Source organism: Elephantulus edwardii, unplaced genomic scaffold, assembly GCF_000299155.1.
Source record: "Elephantulus edwardii isolate Elephantulus edwardi_28Jun2011 unplaced genomic scaffold, EleEdw1.0 scaffold00045, whole genome shotgun sequence".
NCBI lineage: Eukaryota > Metazoa > Chordata > Mammalia > Macroscelidea > Macroscelididae > Elephantulus > Elephantulus edwardii.
In genome coordinates, this window is record NW_006399795.1 from 18,392,019 (window position 1) to 18,401,432 (window position 9,414).

At 51.5% G+C, this 9,414-nt stretch overlaps 1 protein-coding gene across 1 annotated transcript in view; it reads right to left on the reverse strand.

The window, feature by feature from the left end:
* KLHL26 (kelch-like family member 26) overlaps positions 1 to 7,651 on the reverse strand; it is a 17,177-nt gene extending 9,526 nt beyond the window's left edge. Inside the window, exons 1-2 of the mRNA XM_006885974.1 lie at positions 7,603 to 7,651; positions 7,246 to 7,294 (exon numbers count right to left, since the gene is read on the reverse strand). Coding sequence (XP_006886036.1) covers positions 7,246 to 7,294; positions 7,603 to 7,651 — 98 coding nt within the window. The remainder of the gene's footprint in view (positions 1 to 7,245; positions 7,295 to 7,602) is intronic.
* Between the last annotated feature and the right edge of the window lie 1,763 nt (positions 7,652 to 9,414).

A 9,414-nucleotide genomic window follows, 5' to 3' on the forward strand; every position in this document is an offset into this window, starting at 1 on the left:
CAGGATAGAGCAGGGTTTAGAGCTGTTGTGCTATGAGTGGAAACGACTCGATGGCACATAACAACAACAACATGCCTCAAGATGTAAATGTTGTTGTTTTGTACTATTGAGTCAGAACTGACTCATAGCTGACTCACCAGTGGCTTTTCAGAGGTGGTAAACTGCACAAGAAGTGATTTCTCATGTTTCTCCCATGGAGTATTTGGAGGATTCGAACCAAGTGCCTTTGGGTTGGCAGTATAATTTCTTACCACTACCCACGGGAGCTCAATAGCACCAAGAACGCAATACAAAATCTCATCAAGTACAAAATGGTGTGGACTGGAGGTTCAGAGGAAACACAATCAGCCAGAAAAGTTAGCTCCTTTCATAGTAAAATCCACTCACAGTTGTCGGCAGCCCAACACACATGGGAGGGAAGAGGGAGGGGGACCACTCTTTTATTAGTGGGGGTGAAGTGGGACAGCCTCTAGTGAAGTGTGGTTACTCAAGGAACACTCTAAAGACACCTGTCCTTGACTCACCAATTGAATGTCACAAAGTTTGAAGACATGCTCAGGCATGTCAAGACAGTAGGAGGATAGTAGGAGCACCATAGCATCGATTCTAGGAGCCAAAAATAGATATAAGTTTGACTGAATTGGATAGTGACACCAATATTTACATCCACCCAGAATCTGTGAGTGCAACAGTTTAGAAATAGATCTTTGCAGATGTAGTTAAGATGAGGTTACCCTGAAGAAGGCTTAGTGGCAGGAAGCTGTGCTGCAATCCTAAAGGCACACCGCTCAAGGCCACCAGCTGCTCCACAGGAGAAGGATGGGCAATCTCCTCCTATGTGATTAACTGCCTCTGAAAACCCACTGGAGGGTCAGCCATGGGTCGGTTCCAACTCTACAGTATACAACAAAAACCTTGAAGAAGGGTGGTCCCTTAATGCAATTAACGATGTAAGAAGGACATTGGACACAGAGAGAAGATGGCCATGTGACAGACTTTAGTCCTAGCCACACGCCCTAGAACACCTTGAGCCCACAGAAGTAGGAAAGGAGGAAGAGGGGAACTGGGCCCTGCTGACACCTTGACTGCAGACTCTGGACTAGGGCTGTGAGAGGAGCTGTTGTGAGCTACCCACCCGTGTAGTCCTTTGTTACAGCAGCGACTGTCACACTTATAAAGTTCTTCAAAGGAGATGCAAACAGTGCTTCAAAGGTGATACAAACAGCTCTGGAGGAGTCATTCCACTGCCGAGAGCTCAGGCCATTTATACTGTGTCCTTGGGACAGGACCCAAGGTGCCCGGTCTGGAAGAGGGCTCAGTTTGGAGGATGCTGCACTGCCTGCAGCACAAGGAGTGTGTCTGGAAGGACTGAGACCTGGGCAGGCACAGCGTCTGCAGACAAGGGGGTAGAACAGCCTGGACCGCTTCCCCACTATCTTTACTGGGTAAAAGAAGCCTTGAAGAAGGGGAAGAAGGAAACACCAGAACAGAGGGGTCTTTGGAATCAGGCTGGGGGTCTGATGGCTCAACAGTGATGACGTCACAGGGTGGAGTTCGTGAGTTCCACAGAGCACAGGGAAGGGGTTTGCTGAGGTAGCCTGGACTCCTATATATGTGCTGCCCTCACAGTCCCAGATATTAACATCTCCCCAAGAGCCAAGAACTCGTGGTCCAAGCAACAAAGGAGTGAGAGGACACCATCTCCTGGGCCCCTGCATCATCCCCCCAGGCCAGGACCTCACATTCTGACTAATATTCATAGCACCCAGTCCTTTTTATAAGGGAATGAGGGCCCCTGAGCCCCAGCCCCATTTCTCTTATGCTCATGCCCCAGGTCCCATTGCCCTCAGGCTCAGGCAGAGGTAAGGGAGCCAGAGTTAGAGAAGATGGCTGGTGAGGCAGGGGTGGCAGAAGGGCAGGGAGCCCAGCGATGACTAAGGCCCCACCGCCCAGTGGCCATCAGAAGGACAACCCATTACTCAGGCCGCCCAGACAGGGGGCGGCAGCACAGGCTAGCTCCCAGGAAGGCGGCGGCCCAAGGCTCCAGACGGCCACCATCACCGTCCCCACACGTGAGTCATCAGAGCTGATGCGTCAGGCCCAAGTCAGGGCTTTCCTGGGGGGCCACCCACTGCCTGCTCGGGCCATGCTCAGGTCTGGTCAGATCTCTGGGAGGCAGAGCTCCCCACAAGTCTCTGCTCCCCTCTGCCCAGTGTTAGCTCCACTCCGTGTAGGTAGGTGAGTGTGGCCAAGCTGTGATCAGTGTCCTGGCCTTACCAGAGTTTTCATGGAATACGGGAGACCGGGACAGAAAGAATGCCATGGAAACAAACAAGTCTGTAAGACTTGAAGCCCTTCACCTCGCATGCAGCCGAGCTGAACCAGCAACCCCAACACATTTTGTTATGCTGTTTAACAGCAAATGTCTTCCTTTACAATGGGCATCTTTACTGCCAAGGTCAAGGCCAGGTTATTGACTGTGAGGCTTATAAAGCCTAATGGCACAGCCTGCTATTTCCCAGGCTAGCAGACAGCAAGGGCCTCACTCTGGCAGGTGGGGCATCACAGCATCTGGGAGCCTCTGACCCCTCCGACTCCACCTGTGTGAAGACTAGATTACTGACAGGAGCAGCCTCAGAGAGTCTCATCAGGAACCTTTAGAAGACAAAAGACTCAGAGAAAGAACAGAGATCTGGGGAGGAAAGAGGGCAACACAGCCCAGGAAGTTGGGAAGGCAGAGGCGGAAGGCCAGTGGGGACAACCAAATCCAACTCTGAGGCATGCAGAGTTAAGGAGGCTTACTACACACACCAGACTCTGCTCCCTACTCTGGCCGTTCTCTAACATGCTCAGCAACAATAAAAGAAAGTCTGTTAAAGTCTATGTTATGTGTACCCCTGGGTTACTCTGCATGTGTCCCCTGCGGAGCAGAGGGGCAGATGTATCAAGCAGGGGACAGAGGTGGAGCCACACATTAGCCCTCCAACCACCCTCACCTCACTTGACATCACTCTCAGGATCATCCTAGACCCTGCTTGTCCAAGCCTGTATATCTCCCTCATGGTGATCACATTCCAGAACCATCTCCTCATAATGCACCTGGCTCCTACATATATATCCATGAAGACAGCAATGGGACATTAGGAGCTGAGGCATTAGACGGCTGTCAGGCCTTCGTACTCCAAGGCCGATGCACCAAGAGCACCATGCTTGTAGCTGGGAAAACAAAGCTAAGGGATCAGAGCAGAAATCTTAGAGAGGATGAGGAGCAAAGAGCAGGGGCACTGGCAAGCACAATCAGCCCACAAATAGCGTGGCTATCAGAAGGGGCCCACCATGAACATCTTCAGTTGTGGATTATCTAATGTCCACTTGCTGACCACAGTCCTCTATATTCCTTAGGGAAGCTCTCCTCTCCTCCATCCCTAGCCCAGTGATGGAAACCAGGTGAACCTTACCTGGGTCACATGCCTTCCTTTAGCCCCAGGAATGCTCTGATTGTCTCGAGAGGGCATTCTACACTTCCACTAGAGGTATGGTCCAGCTGACCCCATCAGGCCCCAGGGTGGGATGTAAGTCAGGTTCCAGAAGGGAGGGGGTGACCCATTTGATCTAATCATGGTCTTCCCTGGGACTGCGTCTAGAACTTGTCTTTCTAGGGTTCTGGACCACTTGGTGAGCAGTGCCCTCCCAAGCGGAGCCCTGCATCCTAACACTCCTTAAACTAGAGCTCTAGGACACTTAATTCATGTGCACAATGAATTTCATTCACCAAGCTATATAACTACCAACTAGAATTCTAGAACATTCTTACTACCCCAAAAGGGAAATCTAACCCCATTAATAGCCACTCCCTATTCACCTCTAGACAACCACTAATCAACACTCTGACACTATGAATGTGGCTGTTCTGGACATAGCACATGGAAGCACACATTGTGTGGCCTTGTGTGTGGTTTCTCTCCCCCAGCATCAAGTTTCCGAGGGTCAGCCACGGCTCAGTGTGTATCAGAGCTCTGGTTCTTCTCACAGATGAGTAATATTCCATTGTGTGGATGGGCCACATTGTGTTTATCCGTTCGCCTGCTGACGGACATTTGGCTGCTGTGAAGAGCGCTGCCCCAAACACTGGTGTCCACGTTATTTGTTTGAGTTGGACTTTTCCTTTTCTAACCACAGGGCGTTGGGTTTCTGGCTCGCAGAACCAGAGGGGCCTTTGAAGTCAGACGCCTCAGGTCTGGGGCTCTGTCCACAGAATTCCAGGCCAGCCGCTGGATGTCACACTCAATGTTTCAATTGCATCTCCATCCTTGAATTTGGGGGATGGTGTGTGCCTTCCAGAATGAGTGGGTGGTGGCCACACCCGGCCCTGCCTGCGTCTGATGAGAGATCATCAACCCTAAACCCTCCACAACGACGTCCTGGGAAAGGTCAACACTGTGATGGACGCCAAAGGTCAGCAGTTCTCGTCACCAAATCTGAGCAGCGTGACTCAGGCGGGAACTTTGGGCCGGCCAGCCACCACCATCGGACTTAAGAGGGAAAAACAATCGTTTGCGAGAGTGACTCACGTGTGAAGTAAACATCTGTGTCCCCCTCTGCCCAGGCTGGCGGGTGAGCAGGCGGCCTCAGCCCACCTTTCATGACAGAGCTGCCCAGGCTGAAGGAGCAGTTTCACAGGAAGAAGAGGAAAAAAATGAAAAGAGCCCTCTCATGTCTGGCCGGACTCCATCAGCAAAAACCCAAAGCTCTAACTCCAGCTCTGGAAGTTTCCCACTTAGAAGATGCAGGTGAATGCAGAGGGGGAGGGCTGCCTCAAGCCTGTTGCCTTGGAGCACTTCATCCGCCCCTAAGCCCCATGTCAGGGAGACCGCTCTCTCAGCTCCAGTGGTGGAAGGTTCCGGGTGATCGCATGTCCTTCTGCTCAGTGCTTCCTTCTGCTCAGTGCTTCCTTCTGCGGGCTGCTCACATTCTCGCATCCCGTGGAGAGAAAAGCTCTCCGGGTACGGGCGGGCCACTCCTGCTCCGTCCTACCATTGACCCTGCGGAATTTCACACTTGTGGTGTCATTGGAAAACATCTTCAGACTCAATCCTCCAGCGAACCCCACATGGACTTTAAAAGCCTCAAGATCCCCGCAGGACTTCCTCAGGGCGGGCGGAGTGCGTTCAATTCCGGAAGCCATTCCCTCACAGGAAGGCCTCCAGTCCCCCCATGATGCCGGTCACTTCCTCCTGAATCACAGCATTTCCCATGGACTGTGCGGAGTGCGCTCAGGAGAGCCGAGGAGTCCAGCCAGCAAGGCACCCACCCAGGCAGCTCAGCGAAGGGATGCTGGGTGCCACAGCCTATCTGGTGCCAGAGTGCCTGGGAATGCTCTGCAGGCCTCTCTAGAGAAGTATGAAAGGGGTGGGAGGGGAGGAAGGGCCTCCAGCCCAGGTTTAACAAGTGTTAAGAGAGCTGGTCCATCCGCACAGCTGCAGGCCGGCTACCAGAGAGGATGGACCAGCCAGCGGAGGGCCCAAGGGCTCCACTCATGGCGCCAGACAGCTGGACAGAGGCGCGGCTAGGCCAGCTCATCCCCTCCACGCTGCTCGGGACTATGCTCCAAAGCAGGGCCTGGGGCTCACAGGCAGACAGCAGGCCTGGAAACGTCGCCTCGTCCTACCCAGACATTTTGGGTCAGTGAAGTAAAGAGCCTCCCCTACAGACCCCTCTCCAGGCCACATACAGGGGGGGCTTTCTCGGTTGACAATAGGAGCACAGGCCCCTGCAGCAACCAGTACTGTAGGCTGCCTTCAGGAATGCACTGTGCAAGCAAGAAAGCAGGCAATGGTCATGTGCAGACAGGTGTCCTGATAAGAAGTCCTGATAAGACATCACAAGAGCCATGTAAATGGCTAGTGGAAGGACATCATGGCTGAAGAGGTACCAGGATCAAGGTCCTGTAGGAGGCGGCCATTGCTTGATGGGAGAGAAAGGTGTTGTGTGAAGTCCCATCCAGCAGAAGGAGCAAGGGCTCCACTGTGCCTACAGGAAACCATCCACAGCCCCAAGATGTGGTGGTTATCTACTGGCTCTTTCCTCCTCCTCCAGGGCCTTCATCCTGACATCTAAAACAGCCTCAAGCCTTCAGTGAGAAGCACTGGCCAGCCTCACTCCGTAGAGTGTGGTTCCCTTGCTCTGGCCACACCAGCAGTTAAGCAGCCCACTGCTATCATAGGGGTGGACTATCCCCGGAGTCAAGCGCCATACCATCACAGAGCTTCCCAGAGTGCTACCAAGTGAAGGGGGGTGGGGCCAAATGCCAACTGTCAAAGAATTTTTGGGATGCTCAAGGTAAGACTATTCTCAGGGAGGTTTCACAGGATGAGACCCTCTCAGTGAGGGAGAATGGGCAGCCTCCCCAGCCACATACCACCATGTCCTGGGGAAAGGCTCAGCTGTATAGGGGCAGAAGAGTACTTATAAATGTAACCTACACAGCCTGCCCAGCATCTCCCCTTCATCCCAGATCTGTGCTCCTGAAGAGAGGTCACAAGACCGCCCAGCTTGAGATCAGGTCTATGCCCTCTAGGGCGCCGCCAAGTGGCTCAGCCTAACACAACCTTGAGCGCAGTTTCCACTTTCATGACCATCTGACACTATTCCACTCATGGCCACCAACTCACAATGCCACTATCCTCCCTAAAAACCACTGGAGCTGATATGTTTAGGGCCCATATGATAGGCTAACTGTCGCTCTAGGTGGCATCCTTCATGGCTTGGTTGACCCTGACAAACAGGTGGGTAGTTAAGTCACCCACAGTGTGATCTAGTGCATGGAATGTGACATGAGGTATCAGCCACACAGCAAGTGCAGTCTGGCATTGTCCCTAGGTATCTGACCTGCTTCTGCAAGATAGCAGGAGGACCGAGGGACACCTGGGCCAGACAGAGCATCCACCAAACCTTCCTGTACATCATAAGAGGACAGGTTATGTCTGAACCATGAAGGCTAGAAATCAGACCTTTCTCTTCCACTGAAATGAAGAAAAAGACAAAGGACAGAGAACCTTCTTCCTGGGAGGCTGCACCAGCCTAGTCTCCCCAGCAGAGGGTGGGGTGGATTCTTTCAGAAAATTTAGGGTCTAGGGGAGATAATCTGAGGAAAAGAGGTCTATTAAAGTCTACATGAGCCATGCCCATCAACCCTGGTGAGCGCACAGACATCCCAGAAGTCCAGCCTTTGCTGCACACTCTCACCTCACACTCAGGAGCAGCACAATATGGCAAAACTGGGCCGTGTCCATATCTGTGGGAATGATGGGTGGAGAAGCAAGGATGACCAAGGCCTGATGTCTGAAAAGCTGCCACGGCGGCAAAAATCCTCCTCCAAAACACTCCAGAAATCTCCGGAACTCGGCCACTGGACATCATGCCCATGGTATTCTAGCTGGGGCGTACGAATCCCAGGAGAATTCCGCCTCCCCCAACAGAACGGCCTGTGTGGATACCAGCCTCCTTTCCTCATAGCCCATGTTCTGAGATGGGAGGGGGCTCCTGGAGAACAAGTGTCTTTTGTGTGGACATGGACTGGCAGTAAGGACCCCACCTCCTTACGCAAGCCCCTGGCCTCAGCAGCCACGTCCCCTCCGAGGCTCAGCGCCATCGTTAATGGCCATCTCCACTCGGCAGCCAGGGTTTTGTGGGTCCCTTGAGAGGGAAAGGAGAATAAGTTTCTCTTACTTTTTCTCCCCCTGGGTCGCAGAAAAAGGAAGTCGGAACAAACAAGTTATATAATACTGGGGGTGGTGGGGCGTGGGGGAACACAGTCCCTCCTAAGGATGCTGCTGGAGTCATGGTGCCGCTAGGAGGGCCAAGGGGGGACAGGAGCTCCACCCCCCCGCCCTGGCCAGGCGACAAGCCTTCCCAAGACAAAGAGGCAGATGTAAGCACCGCCAAGCAGGCCAAAAAACCAGCCTCAATGACAAAACTTCCCCTCCTCAGCCCCTGTCTCCCAGAGAAGCCAGGAGGCCAGTCTAACCCCAAAAGGGATCTTGGTCCAACAATCTGCAAGCCCCAGAGGACAGGAGACTATTTTCCCATCTGTTCTCCTTCACCCTAAACCCCTATCCACCTTCATCTAGTCACCACCCTTATAGACATCTTCCTTTCCACCCACCCATCATCCAACTATCTACTCATCCATCTATATTGTCCACCACCTATCCATTTACCCAATCAAATCTCATCTCCCCACCCATCCCACTATACATCCCCTTCCATTTCAAACATCTATCCCCTATCCCTTCTACCATTCCTCCCATCCAGAACTCCATCCATTCCCTATCTCCTACTTACTTTTTCATCAATTCATCCATTCCCAACCCAGTCTCACTTCTATCCCTAACCATCTCTCCATCCATCCTTCTACCCTCCATTTCATCTCTCCAGCCATCCATCAGCCAACTCTTAACTCTAATTCCCATACATCCTTTCCACAATGCTAACTGAATATTTACTTGCTAAGTCTATCTGCCAGTGCAGGATGACAAAGTAAAATATTGAAATGAAATGTGCAAGGAGCTGGAGTCAGAAAATCAAAACGGCTGAGCTCACTCAGCATTTCTTAAGCTCAAAGAACTGCAGAACAAATTCAAACCTTGAGTTGCTATAATCAAGGATGCTTTAGGAAGAATATTAAATGACCCAGGAGGTATTAAAAGAAGATGGAAAGAATATACTGAGTCACTGTATCAAAAGGAATTGGCAAACACAGAAGAATTTAATGAAACAACGTATGAGCAAGAGCCTATGGTGATGAAGGAGAAGCTCAAGCTGCTTTGAAGAAAATAGCAAAAAATAAGGCCCCAGGAATAAATAGATGGTATACCAATTGACATATTTCAGCTAAAAGATGCTGCCCTGGACGTGCTCATCAAGTTGTGACAAGAAATCTGGAGAACAACCACTCGGCCAACTGACTGGAAGAGATCTATATTTGTTCCCATTCCAAAGAAGGGTGACCCAACAGAGTGTGGAAACTATAGAACAGTATCATTGATTTCACAAGCAAGCAAGATTCTACTGAAGATTATCCAAAACGCCTGGAACAGCACACCAGCAGAGAACTGCTGGAAGTCCAGGCTGGTTTTAGAAGGGGTTGAGGTACTAGGGATATTGTAGCAAATGGATCTTTGCTGAAAGCAGGGAATGCCAGAGGAATGTCTGTCTGTGTTTCATTGATTACGCAAAGGCGTTTGGCTGTGTGGACCATAACAAACTGTGGCAGACTCTGAGAAGAATGGGAATCCCAGAACACTTGATCATGCTAATGCAAAACCTTATACTTGGACGAAGAGGCAGTCGTCAGAACAGAGCAAGGAAACACTGCATGGTTCAAAATTGGGAAGGGTGTATGCCAGGGATGTG